We start from the raw sequence: 20,367 nt of genomic DNA, 5'->3' as shown, positions 1-20,367 counted from the left end.
AGAGAGATGTGGTCTCAGCCTCAGATACTCAGCTAATCAAAGTGATGTCATGACAAAAATGAATGACCAACAAAACATTTTTCTCCTTCATTTCTGTCACACAAAGCTGTATGTAACGTGTCTCGCGGTTAGTATCATGGTTGCTAGGCAACCTGAACAGCGCGACAAAGGCCCATTTCACGAGCCTCTCACTTCCGCACTTCTCGTACTTGCAGTACTCACCGTACTATAAGTACCGTGCTCGTACTCCGAAGCATGCGGTCGCTGGATTGGGACACAGCCTGAGAGCTCCTCGATCCCGGATTATTGCGTGAGACTGCCCTTCAGTTCTCCAGCTTGCTACAGTGAAGTTAATTGTACCAACGGCTGCCTCTGTTATTTCCCGGCAGGAGTACGGAAGAAGACACGGCACGGGAGTCAGGGGCGCGCACGGAGATTTATTGCATAATATTTACATCACTGTAAATAAACGCAACTGCATTCATCGCACACAGTCCTGGGTTTTGGGCCCTATTTTCCCCACATCGCCACGGTCTGCCAGCGCAACCGTGACAGATACTTCAAAGTCCTGCAAATGTAAAACTTGAAAAAGATCACAGCAGCTGAGGACACGTCGCTGTTGTATCGGGATTGTTTAACATTATTTAAAAGTAGGAATTTAAAAAATATCAACAAAGGGAAATTTTCAAACGTACACAGATGTGGACTGCCAGTCAAGCAGTTTATCTTCCTAACCAGAGACCTTCTTAAGCTCTTAACCGCTGCTCCGGATCAAAGCATTACGCTCTGTTGCGTCACTCGGTGACATCACAGTGAGCGAACGCTGCCATTGATCCAAAAGGTATAAATAGCCTGCTACACCCGCCTACTGACAGAACCTGCCAGCTTCATACTGCGGTCACATTGTTTTGCCCAGGTGTAAAACTTTAGATATATTTGTGAAAAAATGGTTTCGGATTCGTCTTCGTCGTTTTATGACAGTGATGAGGGTTTACAAACGAACGCCCTCATTCAAAGTAAAACATGTAAATACATGGTATATAAGCTCCTCGGACAAGGAAGCTTTGGGAGAGTGGTGGAATGTGTAAAATTAGACACTTTTGAAAGGGTAGCAGTCAAGGCAGCTAAAAGGGAATACAACGAGTTTGCTTGGAAAGAGGCCGCTGCTGTAAAAGAACTGAGTGTTCTGGATAGGGATCGGTGCAATTTGGTAAAGTACTACGAAGTTTTCGAGTACAAACATCGCACCTTCATTTCAATGGAAATGCTAGACATTAGTCTGCATGATTTCGTGACTAAAAGGTCTCCCGGTCCACTGGCTCTCTGTGATATTCGGGTCATTTTAAAGCAGATGTTTGTGGCTCTTACCGCTCTGAAGAGCAGAGGTATGATGCATGCAGACATCAAACCTGATAATATCATGCTTGTAAATCAGTCTCAACAGCCATATAAAGTTAAACTTATTGATTTTGGTTTTGCCACAAGTCCTGCAAAAATTCCACCTGGCACTATTATTCAGGCCCTTAGTTACAGGGCCCCTGAGGTCATGTTGGGCATACCGGTGACTGAATCGGCAGACATGTGGACTCTCGGTTGTGTCGCAGCTTTTCTATACTTGGGCCACCACCTGTTTTTCAGCAGGTGTGAATATCAAATGATGCAAACTTTTGTTCACATGCTTGGTCAGCCTAATAAACGCATGTTACAGGAAGGGAGGTACAGTACGAAATATTTCTGGATGAGGAAAGGGATAATAGAACGCACATGGGTACTGAAGACACCAGCTCAGTATTCAGCATCTACAGGCACTGTGATCAAACAAAGTAATACAATCACAGAAAAATATGCATGCATAGATGATTTAGCCAAACACCACCCACAGCCAAACACAGAATCCGAAGTGGAAGACACAGCGGCATTTTTAAGCCTGCTCAAATGGATGCTGTGTGTGGATCCTGTAAAAAGAATCACACCTGTTGAGGGTCTGGGACATCGTTTCATTACAATGAAACATCTTCCTGAGGACCCTGCAGTAGATTGCTACACGAAGTCATCCTGCACGAGCATGGAAGTGTGCCCACTCCTCAGTCTAGAAAATGAAATCAACAGCTTTGTTACCACCAGTGAAATCAAAAGGAACAGCGAACAGAGCGGTGGGAGATCTAGACGGGCTTCCACTTTTAACAACTGTGTGAAAACAGCTAAAATCCAAAGAAACCGACAGAGAAGAGCAGCTGCACGCAAAAAGAATCAGCCTGCATTTCGCAGGTGGGCATGGCAAGAAGAAGATGACATGTCTTGTAGGCTGGGTGTCAAACAAAAGCTTGTTATCCAAATACCGCTGGTAGGATCTTACTCTGAATCCAGTGATTTAGATTCTAGCACAGAAAGTAGAGACAGCAGAGAAGGAATAATCACACCAAAGCCTCCGAAAACTCAGCTTTCATTAGGGAAAAGGATCAAAAACTTTTTCGTAAAGTCCAGTGAAATCAAAAGGAACAGCGAACAGAGCGGTGGGAGATCTAGACTGTGTTCCACTTTTAACAACTGTGTGAATGCAGCTAAAATCCAAAGAAACCGACAGAGACCAGCAGCTGCACGCAAAAAGAATCAGCCTGCATTTCGCAGGTTGGCATGGCAAGAAGAAGATGACATGTCTTGTAGGCTGGGTGTCAAACAAAAGCCTGGTACCCAAATACCGCTGGTAGGATCTTCTGAATCCAGTGATTTAGATTCTAGCACAGAAAGTACAGACAGCAGTGAAGGAATAATCACACCAAAGCCTCCGAAAGGTCGGCTTTCATTAGGGAAAAGGATCAAAAACTTTTTCTTAAGGCTGTTTTGCTTTTCTTCATATGATGAAGAATCTTAAGATCAACCCTCCCCAACCGGTCGTGGCAGATGGCCGCCCCTCCCTGAGCCTGGTTCTGTCACAGGTTTCTTCCTGTTAAAAGGGAGTTTTTCCTGTCCACCGTTGCCAAAGTGCTTGCTCACAGGGGGTCATATGATTGTTGGGGTTTCTTTCTTATATTGTAGGGTCTTTACTCTACAGTATAAAATGCCTTGAGGCAACTTTTTTTTGTTAATGTTTTTAATGTACAAAATAAAATGTAATCAACTTGAATCAACTCTTACTCTCAAGTGTTTTTGTTTTGTCGCTGGTGTCACTGCCTCTCGGTCCGCCACTTTTTGATAAGTGTTAACCTGATCTGCTTCAGATTGAATTGATCGGGGCCCTGGTTGCTCCACAGTTCAACTTGAGGTGACTGGATGAGGGCTGGTCTCAGCACTGCGGTTCTTTGTTGTGTGGTGTGAAAATAAATGGCCAGCTCTTGTTCCCACTGATGCAAATTACGATTTCATGCAGTGAAGTCATAACAACAACCGGTTTAAACTGGTTTGTTGTCTGGATTTTGAATGTCTACCTTTTTCTGTTTATTTAGGTTAACAGTCTGATCATATTCTGATTCTTGACAATAATCTGCTTTTCTTGTCACATAATAAAAAGGCATATAACTCTGTATTTACACAACGTTAGACAGTTCAAATGAAGGTGTAATACACTGATTACAAATCATTTTGCTCATTAGTGACTGTAGCTTTTGTATGTTCCTCATCTTCTCCTAGACAAGTGGATATAGTATATATGTTATATGTAGTTTATATGGTTTTGGTTTTATATATGTATTTTTAGAAAATGAATTAGTTCACTTACAGGCTGCCACTGTCATGGTCCCTGTGCCCCGCTGGTCAATCCTCTATTGGGCAATATGTTTGTGGTTTGTTTGCTCTCTCGCCCTCTCTCTCTCACTCTCTCTCTCTCTCGCCACGGCGATGCTCACTGCGGGCTCCCGCTGCTGGCCCACACACCTGCTCATCACCACACCGGCCGCTGATCCCAGCTGATTACTGCACTACTTAGATGGCGAGTCTGCACTAGTCTTCGCTGGATCGTTGAGCTATCAGTGTCAGTTAGACTTGTGTTTCGGCTAACCTTCACCTTGAGAATTTCTTATTATTATCCTGCTAACCCGACGTTTTTTGTGTAGATCGTTTTTGGAACCCGATGCGGAGAGGAGTGATTGAAGGGGGAACTTTTTGTACAGAAAGTGTGGAACACCCTTCTCCCAATCCTGTTTCCCACGGACCCTGGCGACCCGGACCCGTTTCCCCTGCACGTTGTATATAGCCACTTGGTGTATGTGTTCACTGTAAATAAACGCACTGTCCTTCGCTTAAAGGAAAACCCTGGCCTGCGCCTGAGTCTCTTTCGGAACCCCGAACGATCCAGCCATTATGGACTCAGCAGGACAGGACCCCGTGGGCCGGGCTCTGGCCGCCCAGGAAGCCGCGCTGGCCCGCCATGAACAAATGCTTGGGCAGCTACGGCAGGATGTCGCCGCATTGACCCTGGCGGTGGCGCAGTTAATACCGCTGGAGGGAAATGCGCAACCAGGGAATCCCCAGCCGCCCAGCCCGGCTCCCCAGGCGGCACCGCCCGCCGTAGCGTCAGGTAGCTCACCGCGGGTCGGTACGCCGTCTGACGGACCTTTACCCACACCGGAACCATTCTCGGGTGAGTCTGACAAATGTGCCGGATTTTTGGCTCAGGTGTCTCTGACGTTTCGCGAGCTGCAGCGTTTTCATAGCAACGATGGGGCGAAGATCACTTATTTAGTTCAACTTCTGAGGGGCCGTGCACTAAAGTGGGCCCAGGTTGTGTTAAACTCTGATCCTGTCATCACCTACGCTGACTTTCTCTCCAAATTTAAGAATGTGTTTAACCCAGGCACCGGGGCAGAGGCCGCTGCTCTCCGTCTCCTCAACTTCAAACAAGGTAGGAGAAGCATGTCTGAATACGCTATCGACTTCTGGATTCTGGCAGAAGAGGCAGGGTGGAATCAGGAGGCGCTACGGAGCACGTTGCTGAACAATATCAGAGAAGAATTAAGGGACGAGCTAATCATGCGTGATCTCCCTGCCTCCTTTAATGAGCTAATGTCCCTGTGCATTAAGGTGGATGAGCGGTTACGGGCTCGCCGGTCGCAGCGGAACTACAACCTCCATGAGGCTGCGGGAGTCTCTGGCACCGGCGCCATGGCGGATGCCGGCCCCTCCCGGACTCACGAGAGCGGGGACGGAGAGGAACCCATGCAGCTGGGCGGCTCCCATCTCACCGCGGCGGAGCGTCAGCGCCGGATTACCGCCGGTGAGTGCCTCTATTGTGGTCACAGGGGACATGTTGTGGCTACCTGCCCTTCGCGGGCAAAAGGGCGCGCCCGCCAGTGATGGTAGGAGTACTGGTGGGCGAGCTGAGCCAGGAAGAAGCTCCTCCCCGTTTAACACTACCGGCCACGCTTTCCATTCACTCTAAGAGCCGCTCCCTATCGGTGTTAATCGACTCTGGGGCGGAACAAAACTTTATTGACTGTCAGTTAGCCCGGCAACTTGGGTTACTATTGGAGCCCCTGCCTCATGCATTACGTGTTACGGCATTGTCAGGTCAACGCCTTCCAGACATCACTCTGGTGACGGAGCCTGTCGAGCTCACCCTCTCTGGCAATCATTCTGAAGAAATCTGTTTTTTGGTGTTTAAAGCAACTCGCACTCCACTAGTTCTCGGCCATCCTTGGCTACAACAGCACAACCCTCACATAGATTGGCTAAAGGGGCGTGTCACTGGGTGGGGGGAGGACTGCCACATGACCTGCCTTAAAGCAGCCTCGCCTCCAAGCACTGAAACGCCCTCTCCTGGGGTATTGAAATCAGCTGATTTAACTAATGTGCCCTCTGTTTATCACGACCTAGCTGAGGTGTTTCAAAAGGCCCGCGCCCAGTCACTTCCTCCGCATAGACCCTATGACTGTGCTATCGAACTGCTCCCGGGAGCTCCTTTACCCACCAGTCGGCTATATAGCATCTCACTTCCAGAACGAGACGCTATGGACAAGTACATCACGGAATCCCTGGCTGCCGGCCTCATTCGGGCCTCCACCTCTCCAGTCGCGGCAGGCTTCTTCTTTGTCGAAAAGAAGGATAAAACCCTCCGGCCATGCATTGACTATCGCGGATTAAACAACATCACAGTAAAAAATAAATACCCTCTGCCGCTCCTCAGTTCGGCCTTCGAGCTCCTCCAGGGGGCTACTGTTTTCACCAAACTGGATTTGCGAAACGCATACCATCTGGTTCGCATCCGTGAGGGCGATGAGTGAAAGACCGCCTTCAACACCCACCTCGGCCACTTCGAGTACCTTGTCATGCCCTTTGGTCTCACTAACGCCCCTGCGGTGTTCCAAGCCCTGGTGAACGACGTGCTCAGAGACTTCATTAACCGTTTTGTTTTTGTCTATCTAGATGACATCCTGATCTTTTCCAGAAACCAATCCGAGCACGAGACCCATGTCAGACAGGTCCTGCAACGACTCCTCGAAAACCGATTGTTCGTCAAAGGAGAAAAGTGTGAGTTCCACGTCTCCACCGTTGCATTCATGCATGCAGTTATGACATGGTCTGATTTTCTCACCCAATAAAGGAATATTTCATATATCATTCTACTCTTCATTCTATCAGACACAGTTTTCACAGCTCGTACGTTTTCCTTTTTACACATGTATGTAAACATTGAGCCAAATGTAATAATGCCAACGTATTAAACAAACAATATTTGTCTCTTATATATAATACATCTGTATATACACTGTCAAAGATACTCGACTTTGAGTGAAGATGTAAGGTGACAGGAAATAGCTGCAACTTTTGCAACTCTTTACTAAAGCTCAGAGTTCAAGTTCACTGCTGTAATAACTAATAACGATTAATATGGTAAATAACTTTGGTATTGGCCATATTATATTTACATTACCACAGAGAGATGATTTTAGTCTCATGAACAACATTAGCTAATTGTTATTTACTAACTAATCTTAAATGACTGTTCAGCACAGAAATGAGGCCCAACAATCATGTTTACAGTCCCGTGGTCTCAGCCTCAGATACTCAGCTAATCAAAGTGATGTCATGACAAAAATGAATGACCAACAAAACATTTTTCTCCTTCATTTCTGTCACACAAAGCTGTATGTAACGTGTCTCGCGGTTAGTATCATGGTTGCTAGGCAACCTGAACAGCGCGACAAAGGCCCATTTCACGAGCCTCTCACTTCCGCACTTCTCGTACTTGCAGTACTCACCGTACTATAAGTACCGTGCTCGTACTCCGAAGCATGCGGTCGCTGGATTGGGACACAGCCTGAGAGCTCCTCGATCCCGGATCGTGAGACTGCCCTTCAGTTGTCCAGCTTGCTACAGTGAAGTTAATTGTACCAACGGCTGCCTCTGTTATTTCCCGGCAGGAGTACGGAAGAAGACACGGCACGGGAGTCAGGGGCGCGCACGGAGATTTATTGCATAATATTTACATCACTGTAAATAAACGCAACTGCATTCATCGCACACAGTCCTGCGTTTTGGGCCCTATTTTCCCCACATCGCCACGGTCTGCCAGCGCAACCGTGACAGATAACTTCAAAGTCCTGCAAATGTAAAACTTGAAAAAGATCACAGCAGCTGAGGACACGTCGCTGTTGTATCGGGATTGTTTAACATTATTTAAAAGTAGGAATTTAAAAAATATCAACAAAGGGAAATTTTCAAACGTACACAGATGTGGACTGCCAGTCAAGCAGTTTATCTTCCTAACCAGAGACCTTCTTAAGCTCTTAACCGCTGCTCCGGATCAAAGCATTACGCTCTGTTGCGTCACTCGGTGACATCACAGTGAGCGAACGCTGCCATTGATCCAAAAGGTATAAATAGCCTGCTACACCCGCCTACTGACAGAACCTGCCAGCTTCATACTGCGGTCACATTGTTTTGCCCAGGTGTAAAACTTTAGATATATTTGTGAAAAAATGGTTTCGGATTCGTCTTCGTTGTCTTATGACAGTGATGAGGGTTTACAAACGAACGCCCTCATTCAAAGTAAAACATGTAAATACATGGTATATAAGCTCCTCGGACAAGGAAGCTTTGGGAGAGTGGTGGAATGTGTAAAATTAGACACTTTTGAAAGGGTAGCAGTCAAGGCAGCTAAAAGGGAATACAACGAGTTTGCTTGGAAAGAGGCCGCTGCTGTAAAAGAACTGAGTGTTCTGGATAGGGATCGGTGCAATTTGGTAAAGTACTACGAAGTTTTCGAGTACAAACATCGCACCTTCATTTCAATGGAAATGCTAGACATTAGTCTGCATGATTTCGTGACTAAAAGGTCTCCCGGTCCACTGGCTCTCTGTGATATTCGGGTCATTTTAAAGCAGATGTTTGTGGCTCTTACCGCTCTGAAGAGCAGAGGTATGATGCATGCAGACATCAAACCTGATAATATCATGCTTGTAAATCAGTCTCAACAGCCATATAAAGTTAAACTTATTGATTTTGGTTTTGCCACAAGTCCTGCAAAAATTCCACCTGGCACTATTATTCAGGCCCTTAGTTACAGGGCCCCTGAGGTCATGTTGGGCATACCGGTGACTGAATCGGCAGACATGTGGACTCTCGGTTGTGTCGCAGCTTTTCTATACTTGGGCCACCACCTGTTTTTCAGCAGGTGTGAATATCAAATGATGCAAACTTTTGTTCACATGCTTGGTCAGCCTAATAAACGCATGTTACAGGAAGGGAGGTACAGTACGAAATATTTCTGGATGAGGAAAGGGATAATAGAACGCACATGGGTACTGAAGACACCAGCTCAGTATTCAGCATCTACAGGCACTGTGATCAAACAAAGTAATACAATCACAGAAAAATATGCATGCATAGATGATTTAGCCAAACACCACCCACAGCCAAACACAGAATCCGAAGTGGAAGACACAGCGGCATTTTTAAGCCTGCTCAAATGGATGCTGTGTGTGGATCCTGTAAAAAGAATCACACCTGTTGAGGGTCTGGGACATCGTTTCATTACAATGAAACATCTTCCTGAGGACCCTGCAGTAGATTGCTACACGAAGTCATCCTGCACGAGCATGGAAGTGTGCCCACTCCTCAGTCTAGAAAATGAAATCGACAGCTTTGTTACCACCAGTGAAATCAAAAGGAACAGCGAACAGAGCGGTGGGAGATCTAGACGGGCTTCCACTTTTAACAACTGTGTGAAAACAGCTAAAATCCAAAGAAACCGACAGAGAAGAGCAGCTGCACGCAAAAAGAATCAGCCTGCATTTCGCAGGTGGGCATGGCAAGAAGAAGATGACATGTCTTGTAGGCTGGGTGTCAAACAAAAGCTTGTTATCCAAATACCGCTGGTAGGATCTTACTCTGAATCCAGTGATTTAGATTCTAGCACAGAAAGTAGAGACAGCAGAGAAGGAATAATCACACCAAAGCCTCCGAAAGCTCAGCTTTCATTAGGGAAAAGGATCAAAAACTTTTTCGTAAAGTCCAGTGAAATCAAAAGGAACAGCGAACAGAGCGGTGGGAGATCTAGACTGTGTTCCACTTTTAACAACTGTGTGAATGCAGCTAAAATCCAAAGAAACCGACAGAGACCAGCAGCTGCACGCAAAAAGAATCAGCCTGCATTTCGCAGGTTAGCATGGCAAGAAGAAGATGACATGTCTTGTAGGCTGGGTGTCAAACAAAAGCCTGGTACCCAAATACCGCTGGTAGGATCTTCCTCTGAATCCAGTGATTTAGATTCTAGCACAGAAAGTACAGACAGCAGTGAAGGAATAATCACACCAAAGCCTCCGAAAGGTCGGCTTTCATTAGGGAAAAGGATCAAAAACTTTTTCTTAAGGCTGTTTTGCTTTTCTTCATATGATGAAGAATCTTAAGATCAACCCTCCCCAACCGGTCGTGGCAGATGGCCGCCCCTCCCTGAGCCTGGTTCTGTCACAGGTTTCTTCCTGTTAAAAGGGAGTTTTTCCTGTCCACCGTTGCCAAAGTGCTTGCTCACAGGGGGTCATATGATTGTTGGGGTTTCTTTCTTATATTGTAGGGTCTTTACTCTACAGTATAAAATGCCTTGAGGCAACTTTTTTTTGTTAATGTTTTTAATGTACAAAATAAAATGTAATCAACTTGAATCAACTCTTACTCTCAAGTGTTTTTGTTTTGTCGCTGGTGTCACTGCCTCTCGGTCCGCCACTTTTTGATAAGTGTTAACCTGATCTGCTTCAGATTGAATTGATCGGGGCCCTGGTTGCTCCACAGTTCAACTTGAGGTGACTGGATGAGGGCTGGTCTCAGCACTGCGGTTCTTTGTTGTGTGAAAATAAATGGCCAGCTCTTGTTCCCACTGATGCAAATTACGATTTCATGCAGTGAAGTCATAACAACAACCGGTTTAAACTGGTTTGTTGTCTGGATTTTGAATGTCTACCTTTTTCTGTTTATTTAGGTTAACAGTCTGATCATATTCTGATTCTTGACAATAATCTGCTTTTCTTGTCACATAATAAAAAGGCATATAACTCTGTATTTACACAACGTTAGACAGTTCAAATGAAGGTGTAATACACTGATTACAAATCATTTTGCTCATTAGTGACTGTAGCTTTTGTATGTTCCTCATCTTCTCCTAGACAAGTGGATATAGTATATATGTTATATGTAGTTTATATGGTTTTGGTTTTATATATGTATTTTTAGAAAATGAATTAGTTCACTTACAGGCTGCCACGGCTTACGCTGAAGGCGCTTTGAAATTACCTCTCATATGTTGTTGACTCATTCATTGTGACTTGTATTATACTGTGCCCATTTTTCATAATGGTTTTCAGTGTCAGTGCTGCCATAAAATACATCTACAGGAAGCGGTGTCTGAAAAGGGCTGGGAAAATCATCAAAGACCCCAGTCACCCATCACATGGACTCTTCACCCTCCTGCCCTCTGGGAGGCGCCACAGGAGCCTCCGGACTAAGACCACCAGGTACCGGAACAGCTTCTTCCCCACAGCTGTCAGACTCCTGAACTCTGCCTCCTGACATCTGACCCACGTTAAACTCATGGACTGAACATACACACCCCCACAATGGACAACTGTACCCTCAAACACAATAATAACATGGACTGAACCACCACTCACAACCACTAGCACTTTATATAGCCTCTGTAGAAACTATCTACACCCTCACTTATCTTAACTGCACTACTGTATAGCTCTGTGTAAATAATCATTCTGTACATTCAATAATCTTTAATCCTACAACTGTTTACAACTTCCATAGTTCCCATTTCTGTATAGCTGTATATCTCAGATTCTGTAAAGTTATTTATTTCATATTCTGTATAGTTTTTTATATTTATATCCTGTCCATATCCTGTACATAGCTTGTACTCACTACAGCCTGTACATACTTATAGTTATAGAATATTTACAACATACTTCATACCGTGTACATTACAACATACCATAATAGACCCATTTCTGTAATATACTTACATATCTATACTATTGCTAATATATATTGTAATATACCTATATCACTAAAGCACTTCTGGATGGATGCAAACTGCATTTTGTTGCCCTGTACCTGTGCATGTGCAATGACAATAAAGTTGAATTCTATTCTATTCTAACTGTCATTCATCAGTCCAAGAAAGAAAGAAATGAATTAATTGACAAATTGGTTAATGAGTCAGTCATAAGCTACACTTCATGTTATTTAGAAAGAATTATATCGAGGGGTGGGCAAGCGTTGGCGCTCCAACACTCCACCCTCCACCACCAACACCATTGGATGAGAGTGTGGTTAGTGCAGTGGAACTGATATTTACTGAAGCACATTGATGAAGACAGTTTTCATTTACTTTAGTTATCTCTATGTTATGCCCCTTTCTATCTATACTCTGGTGTTCCTTAGTGTTCTTTTGGCTATGTCTTATTTTGCATATATACTATTTCTAAAATCTTCTTTTTCTTTTAGCTGCTCCCTTTAAGGGTCACTACAGCGGACTGTCTGCTTCCATCTCACCCTATCCATAGCTTTTTTTTTCAGTCACACCAACCCTCTGCATGTCATCCTTCACTAAATCCATGACTCTTCTCTGAGGTCTTTCTCTTTTCCTAGTGTTTGCCCATCTCAACCTTGCCTTTCTGCATCTCCAAACCAATCAACCTGAGCTTTCACTCTCATGTACTCAAAGCTAATACTGTCCAAATCCCAACAAAAATCTTGCCATCTTCAGCGCTGCCACTCTGCCACTCCCCCTCCTGTCTTTTTTCAGTGCCTCTTTATGCTTTATGCCATATTATAGTTACCTGGCAGTATATAGTACCCACAGTGTTTTTTACTCCAAATTTATTTGCTGTGTTGCTTCTGATCAAGTAGCCTGATTTCCTGTGTCCTGCTGCCTTGTTCTTGGTTTTTTATGTTTCACTCCATTTGATGAAATTGTGGAAACAAGCCCTATAACAGCACAGCAACAGCAAAGACTCAAAGCAACAGAAGCCTTAAGACACACTGGCTGCAAACCATACTGCATTTGGCCAAAAGACAAGACCAATGAGCCACATACAGCAAGCGTTGTCTGTACAGTGCTGCCCTCAAGTGATGGCAGTGATGTATAAATCATTGCCATCACATAGCTGTTCAAGTACAGAGCCATGGCATGTCTGCTCAGAGCTATGTAAGCTTCTATTACAACAATAAACAAGTAAAACTAAAGATCTTTGATGGTTTAAGATAAATGCAAACATATGTTATGTCTTATTTTGTCACCTGACTCAATGGAGCCTGTAAAAAATTTTATATCAACCTCGGTGAGGTCTATTTGTGTGATATCACAGACCTGTTTCAAAAAGTTTGAGTCAATAAAAAGCTAATCAGAACTGGCTCTGAGTATGTTCACCCTGAGTGTGTGTTTGGATAGTTTCAGTAAACAGAAGAATATGAGCAGAAGACGCTATATAAATGCAATCCATTATGACAACAGAGTCATTTTAATCACTTCCATCAACCCACTCTTGACATTTCAGAATAGATAAAGCTGAGACCAAATTCAGGTTACAAAGATCAAAGAAAAAGACCGGATTCTTGTAGTATTGCCTCTTTACAATACCACAGTGACTTTAATTAGATGATTGGCTGACAAACAATTTCAAAGGGCAGCTAAAGGTTGATGAGTAACAAAAAAAAATGAGCAAAGAAGATACAGTGGATGATCACAGAATTCTTTCCTTGTTTAAGGAAAATAAAATGGATGGATGTGAGTTCCATCCACTCAAATGAAAAAATGGTGTCCTGAACTTTTCCATGAAATGAAATATTGATGAAGCTGTTTTGTTAAACATCAGGGTATCCCGTAGGTGCAGATTTTTAGGTAATAATAGTAATGATAATGGATTGCATTTATATAGCGCTTTTCGGGGCCCTCAAAGCGCTTTACAATTCCACTTTTCATTCACTCTCACATTCACACACTGGTGGAGGCAAACTACAGTTGTAGCCACAGCTGCCCTGGGGCAGACTGACAGAAGCCAGGCTGCCATATTGCACTATCGGCCCCTCTGGCCAACACCAGTAGGTGATAGGGTAAAGTGTCTTGCCAGCCAGCAGAGAGAGAACAGGGGGATCAAACCAGCAACCTTCCGGTTACAGATGAGCTTCCCAGTCCCCTGAGCCACGGTCGCCCCCCAGGTGGATGGATATTTCCTCCCAGACAACAGAACAGCTCTATTGTCTTCACCAGTGGGTGTCATTTACTCCTAAAATATGAATATAATTCATCCATGAGTTCACAGAATCACTAGATACTTTGTGATGAATATACAGTGTTGGGGAGTAACGGAATACATGTACCGCTGTTACGTATTTAAAATACAAAATATGAGTAACTGTATTTAGTTACAGTTACCATTTAAAAAGGTGGTATTTAGAATACAGTTACTTTGTTGAAATAAATGGATTACATGGCGGTATTTTCCTGTTTCATATTGTCGCGGGTCAGGACTGTTTGGGTTTTGTTTGACAGCTACGTTCTGTTGTTCCAGGCGGCAGCATTACGGTTACCATGGTTACAGGGTGACTGTGTGTTTCCTGGGTGAGAGAGCGCCTTTTTGTTGTTGTTGTTGTGCTAAGCTAATAGGCAGAATGCTACAGGCATAGCCCTAAAGAATGTAGCCTAACAGCATGATAATATATTAGGTAATCCAAAGTATTCAGAATACGTTACTCTCATTGAGTAACGTAACGGAATACATTACAAAATACATTTTGGGGCATGTATTCTGTAATCTGTAGTGGAATACATTTTAAAAGTAACCTTCCCAACACTGTGAATATAATACAGGGTGGGCCATTTATATGGATACACCGTAATAACATGGGAATGGTTGGTGATATTAAAGTCCTGTTTGTGGCACATTGTTTTTCTTGTGACATTACCAATAAGTTTGATGTGTCACATGGCCCTCTTCCTATTGAAAAAAACAAAAGTTGTATTCAAGATGGCCGACTTCTAAATGGCCACCATGGTCACCACCCATCTTGAGGAGTTTGCCCCCTCACATATACTAATGCGCCACAAACAGGACTTTAATATCACCAACCATTCCCATTTTATTACAGTGTATCCATATAAATGGCCCACCCTGTACATGCAGGTGTTCTTTATGCTCATCCAACCTACCTCCCCTTCTCACTCAAGCAGGTTTGCTAGTTTCTAGCTAATCTCAGGATGACATTTTTAATAGGCCCTTTTACAGTTTATAAACAGTGATGACGTAGTCGGTAAAAGGGACTATTACTTTATGAGTAGGCAACACATGCACATTTGCTTCACCTCAATAAAAACAGAAAAGCTCTCGGATAACAGACAGAATCAAGAACTCATTGCACTCTGACTGTCAGTCTGAACCCAAGCAAACACAGAAGAGGACGAATAAGTCTTACATCACTCATACATCAGGGTACTTTTTGTTGATTACAGCTCCGCATTCAATACTGTCATCCCACACAAACTCACTCACAAGCTGGTAACACTCGGCCTGCACCTAACCCTATGTGACTGGCTACAGGACTTTTTGACTGGCAGGCCCCAGTCCGTCAGGATCGGCAACAGGACTTCAGCCAGCATTATTACAAACACTGGCGTTCCACAAGGTTGCGTCCTCAGTCCCATCCTCTACACCTTGTACACCCACGACTGTGTCACCTCCAACAAAGATAACATCATTTTGAAGTTGTGGACGACACTGCAGTGATCGGTCACATCACTGGAGGGGACGAAGCGGCTTACAGGAGGGAGTTGGCAGATCTGGTGTCATGGTGTGAGGACAACAACCTCACCCTCAACACTGACAAGACAAAGGAGATGATAGTGGACACGAGGAAGAAGAGGACGCCTCACCAGCCGCTGTTTATCTGGGGCCTAGAAGTGGAGAGGGTGAGCAGCTTTAGGTACTTGGGCGTCTACATCTCTGAGGACCTCACCTGGACACTGAACACCACACAGCTGGTGTATTTCCTGAGGAGGCTGAGGAAGGTTCTACAGCTGCACACTGAGCAGCTGCATTACTTCATGGTACAGCAGCACTACTGGCATGGACCACAAACGCCTGCAGAGAGTGATAACAACTGCAGAGAAGATCATCCAGACTCTGCTGCCCTCTCTGCAGAGCATCTACCATCGCAGAGTCCAGAGGAGAGCTGCCTCCATCCTCAAATACCCCACACACCCCCAACACGGACTGTTCACGCTTCTGCCCTCAGGACGGAGGTTCAGAAGTGTGAAATCCAGAAAATCCAGACTCAACAACTCCTTCTTCCACACTGCAAACAGACTCTTGAACAGCTGACCTGTTTTTGAACAGTAATAATAATTTTTTTTGCACATCAGGTCATTCTGCATATTAAGCCAGCATATTAAGCTATAGCTCTTTTGCATACATCTCTGTTTCACATCTCCATATTTTGTCTCCTTTTCTGTCTTTGTTTATTTATTTATTTGTACTATTGTATTTATATGTTCTATTTCTATTGTATATATTAATCGGCGTCTGTGGGTGGACAGCAAAGAAAGAATTTCATTGCACAGAGAAATGCCTTTTTCTCTTATGACATATGACAATACACACTTTGAATCTTGAATCAAAATCAATTAGATAGAAAAGTTAATAAAAAAAATTAAAATAAGAATGTATTTAAAAGTTATGCAGGATGTCCAACAACCTTATTGCCAAACATTGTGCTTGAGTGAAACTTGCACCCATAGAGCCACCAAACTACAGGTGGTGAGAGCAATTACAAAGACGTGTTCTCATATCTTACCTACATGGAATAGTTTTTCTTTTCTTTTATTTACTGTAATTTGTAATGGGGCATGAAAACTTTAAGCAGGATTTCTCTGACTCACAGTCACCTTTGGCAAACCCATTATTCCTGGCCGGTGTAAAAACGTGTTACTAGCAGCCACAACAGCAGATTTAAAACTTTGGTGGACTGCAAAATTCCAGGAGATTTGTCTTCTTCTGATGAGCTTAATCAGCATTATGTGAACTTGCTGTTTTATAACTTGATTGTAACACATGTTCATATGTAGTCCAGCTTTAACAGAAGTGTGTTGCTTAGTCATAACCTTACCATTACCTTAAATGTTTTTTTAAAAAGGTAAGTGATAGGATTTCTGGCTTTATTTTTACAGCCTTGAGACCATCAGTTTTTATGTGTTTGCACTGCCATAAATCAAATGACTCTATTCACTACTGGATATTCAATATGTTCTCCCATATTAGCTTGTCTTTCATTGACACACTGTTAAACTCAGAATTAAGTTTAAAATCCAAGAACTACAAAGTTATGAATGATCAGACCTCATAGTATAATTATCCTATTGGAGCATTTCACTCTCAAAGTAAAGGCTTCCCTTGTGATTCCTTAAGTTTCTAAAAGTAAAATGCCAGCCAGATTCCTCTGTTATCAAGCTCCTCTTCTGTTGAAACAGCTCTAAGTTTGGGTTTAGGAGAGAGACACTCTCTCCACTTTTAAGACTATGCTTAAACCTTCATTTTTGTCTGGATCCAGCACATAGTTGGAACTGAATCAGATAAACCTGCAACGTCCCTCAATTAACATCCCTTCGTGCATTTAAATGCCACTACAGAATGTCATTAGCCTTTGTGTGCTGTTTCCTGTAGACTGTGTTTCGTCCTTCTTGTTGTGCTACACTCTCCGCTTTTCTTATCTAAAACTGATTTAATAAATACTCGGCCTTGGTACTGAGGCAGATACCAGAAATAGGTGCGTCTTGGACGCGTCCTCTGACGCGTAAAACTTAATCGTGGTTCCATTCGCTGCCTTCTACGCCACGACGTCATCATGAAGGGGCGGGAGCACGGCGTCGAGTGGGTAACCAAACAGCAGCAGGGGAGAAAGCCACCGGCGGATGCGCATCGTTCAGGTGAGATTCAGTGGAATATAATGATAATTACAATGAGGTGAAGGCATTGACGCGCTCTTTGATTCCTCCTGGTTTGCAGGTAAACGGAAGGATTGTTTTATAAATATGAGAAAACTTAGACGCTTACGCTGATATGGTAGCTACGTAGCTAGTATTAGCTAGCAGTGGGCTGACGGTAATGTGTCGCTCGCTGTTAAACCCGCTTTCCATGTTTCACCACCTTATTGATTTGAATTAGAACAGGCAGTAGAGTAGTCTTCAATAGATTTTAATAATGTTACATTATTAGCCCGGTATTATTGCTCTTACGTGGCTGAAGGTAAAGCTGCTACACACATGGCAACGAAATCGTAACTCCTTCGCCCATGAAAACAGGATAATCAGGGAACCATCGAGCCACATTTTTAAGGCGACTGCTCGATATGTACTTTGACAGCTATACTACTGTCTTTCACTCAGGTCATATACATCATCCCGTTATCCAGCTGTAACTTACACGAGGATTGGGTCTTGAATAGAGAAGTGTTGCATTAGGTCACGATAACAGTTTACTACCTTTCAGTGACCTCTCACTGACCAGACATTTCGTGTGTTTGGTGGAGCTCCAGGTTGTGTAAAGCTGAGTGCAGAGACAAAGCTCGGTCATGCAGCTGGCCAGCTTTCACTTCTGAGGAGACGGCTGAAGAATCCTGTGGTGTCCGTAGAAAAAGATCCACCATGTAGAGGATTCCTGAGTGCCGTCTGAATGTTTGATTAAAAACTCTTATGCCTCTTTTCCTCTAGTAATGTTGCAAACACGCTCAAAAGAACTGTGTTGATAGTTTTTGTGACAATTTATTTGCCCACATACCCAGTCACAGCAAACAAGAAAGTTCGGTTCAACCGACATTTCTTGTAACACAAGGGTTTGTCAAAAATCTGCAGTGTCATTCCAGGTGTAACACTGCATATGTGCAAAGCTCACATTTCATTGTTCAGTGATTAGTTGATAACACCAAATTGCGCATACACTAGGTTTTAATGGTTAGAAATGTAAAGGAAAATATCAAGGCTCCGGTAGTGATCTGATTTTTGGAGAAATAGAATTTTTTGTATATGTGTAATATTTTCTAATTGTTAGAGCTCAAAAAAGTTAATAACAAGCTGATATTGGCTATTTGCTGAGTTATCACTATTGGCATTTATGTAAGCTGATACATCAAATTTCATAAAGTAAATAAAGTAAAGTAAATAAAGTAAATGCAATTTCATTGTTCTCTGACAATGACAATAAATAAATAAATACTAAAGAAGAGGAGATAGATACTAGGGTTCTCACAATATTAGAATTTGAAACTTGATACTGATATCCAGGAAATACTCAATATCAGTTTTGTAATGCATCCTGCAGCAGTAGAAGTCATGGTGAAGAAGTCATAGTTTGAAAAAGTTAACTTGTAATTTTCCCAAATACAAGTTAATTTAACAAAATACGTATTTAAGATGATGTTTAGAGGTTCTGTTCATTCCACAAATTGTTTAGATCATGTCATGACGGATTGTGGGGGGGAAAAAAGTATTTCAGAGCTAAACAAAAGGGTAGAACCACCACAGTGCCTAGACATCTGAGATCATTTAATCATTGTAGCATTTTGGAAAACTTACAAATTAACTTTAAATAAGATGTGGTGTTAGTTTTTATATAATAGCGAAATAAAAAAAACGAAGAAGATAAAAAAAACAAAAACAGTCACTGTGAAAGACTGAACCAGTCACTGCCTGCACTATAAAACTGACCTGACAGCTGGCGGCTAAATTTTTTGAGTTTTTGTTCTTTTTGTGTTTGTTTGTTTTTTTTAAACCTTCAGCTCGTGTACCTAATCTTTGAACCATCCTCACTTCTTAGCATGCGGTGACTAAGGCGGAGGCCTGAAGGCGCTGTGGGTCCATTGGTGGCAGTAGGAGCAGGAATCCAGCTTAGATGAAGGATGAAGAGCCCGGTGCACAGATGTAGGGATGTGGAGCATAACCGTGGACAGTCTGGGGCTGGGGGAGGAACCAGCTGCCTACAGGAGGAACAGCGCATCCCCATCTCCAAAGACGTCATCACTTCCTCCTCTGCCTCGGCCATGTGGTTCATCAGGGATGCCTGCGGCATTGTGTGTGCCATCATCACCTGGCTGCTGGTCTTGTACGCTGAGTTTGTGGTGTTGTTTGTGATGCTGTTGCCCTCCAAGAACCTGATGTACAGTATTGTGAACGGGACTCTGTTCAACACTCTGGCCTTCCTTGCCCTCGCCTCTCACCTCAGGGCCATGTGCACTGACCCTGTAAGTCAGGTTGCATTGGATTATTCATGCATACGAATTGTTTTAATTCTCAATGTCATGCTGACACTTAATGCTCTTTAGCTTTATGAAGTTCTGATTAATGTAGCAGACATTTAATAAAATGACCATTATGGTGATTAATGAGCTGCACATATAACTGAGGTCATCTACTTTATGTACATGTTTCCTGCTAGGGGGCCGTGCCAAAAGGAAACGCCACCAAGGAATACATAGAAAGCCTTCAACTGAAACCAGGACAGGTGGTCTACAAATGTCCCAAGTGCTGCAGCATCAAGCCTGACCGAGCACACCACTGCAGGTAGGGCAAAAAGGATGCGAAATTCCCACTGCCGCATTTGACATTCACAAACTTAGTCCTATGCATCGCTTTAGTGCAGTAACGTCCCCAATTGTAACCTTTCATAAATCCTGAAACTGGTGCAATTCCCATTCTCGGAGGGAGTGACCGAGGTTACTTATTTCTAGCTGCAGCTTACAGATAGAGCCCAACCGATACAGGATTTTTGAGACAAATACCATTATTTGTTCATTTAAACATCTGATATCGGGTGATATTTTTTTCATTCTTACCTATTAAGTATAAACAGATTTCCAGAACATTTGTTGTGTGTAGCTACTTATGATTCC

At 43.3% G+C, this 20,367-nt stretch overlaps 3 protein-coding genes across 4 annotated transcripts; all 3 read left to right on the top strand.

Annotated features, from left to right (window-relative positions):
• The first annotated feature begins 888 nt into the window (after positions 1-888).
• On the top strand, positions 889-7,783 carry LOC146563384 (uncharacterized). Its single transcript, XM_085290634.1, has 5 exons — positions 889-2,153; positions 4,292-5,209; positions 6,380-6,462; positions 7,187-7,276; positions 7,745-7,783. Exons 1-5 carry the CDS (start codon positions 947-949, stop codon positions 7,781-7,783), a joined length of 2,337 nt encoding a protein of 778 aa, XP_085146760.1. The 5' UTR covers positions 889-946.
• A 47-nt stretch (positions 7,784-7,830) lies between these two features.
• LOC146563383 (uncharacterized) lies at positions 7,831-15,820 on the top strand. Its single transcript, XM_085290633.1, has 2 exons — positions 7,831-9,762; positions 15,195-15,820. Exons 1-2 carry the CDS (start codon positions 7,914-7,916, stop codon positions 15,818-15,820), a joined length of 2,475 nt encoding a protein of 824 aa, XP_085146759.1. The 5' UTR covers positions 7,831-7,913.
• Positions 15,821-17,301: 1,481 nt separating this feature from the next.
• On the top strand, positions 17,302-20,122 carry LOC146563382 (palmitoyltransferase ZDHHC3-A-like). 2 transcript variants are annotated; one of them, XM_085290232.1, is made up of 3 exons: positions 17,302-17,410; positions 19,296-19,719; positions 19,914-20,110. In XM_085290232.1, the coding sequence occupies exons 2-3, from the start codon at positions 19,378-19,380 to the stop codon at positions 20,040-20,042; spliced, it is 471 nt and encodes a 156-aa protein (XP_085146358.1). In that variant the 5' UTR covers positions 17,302-17,410; positions 19,296-19,377; the 3' UTR covers positions 20,043-20,110. The 2 variants fall into 2 exon arrangements, with proteins under 2 accessions (XP_085146358.1, XP_085146359.1); XM_085290233.1 differs by having other exon boundaries at positions 17,322-17,410; positions 19,258-19,719; positions 19,914-20,122.
• The last annotated feature ends 245 nt before the right edge of the window (positions 20,123-20,367 follow it).

Source organism: Mchenga conophoros, linkage group LG11 (genome assembly GCF_057382185.1).
Source record: "Mchenga conophoros isolate Kocher_MC1m ecotype Shallow Benthic linkage group LG11, M_conophoros_male_GT1.1, whole genome shotgun sequence".
NCBI lineage: Eukaryota > Metazoa > Chordata > Actinopteri > Cichliformes > Cichlidae > Mchenga > Mchenga conophoros.
This window is presented reverse-complemented; position numbering and strand designations above follow the sequence as displayed.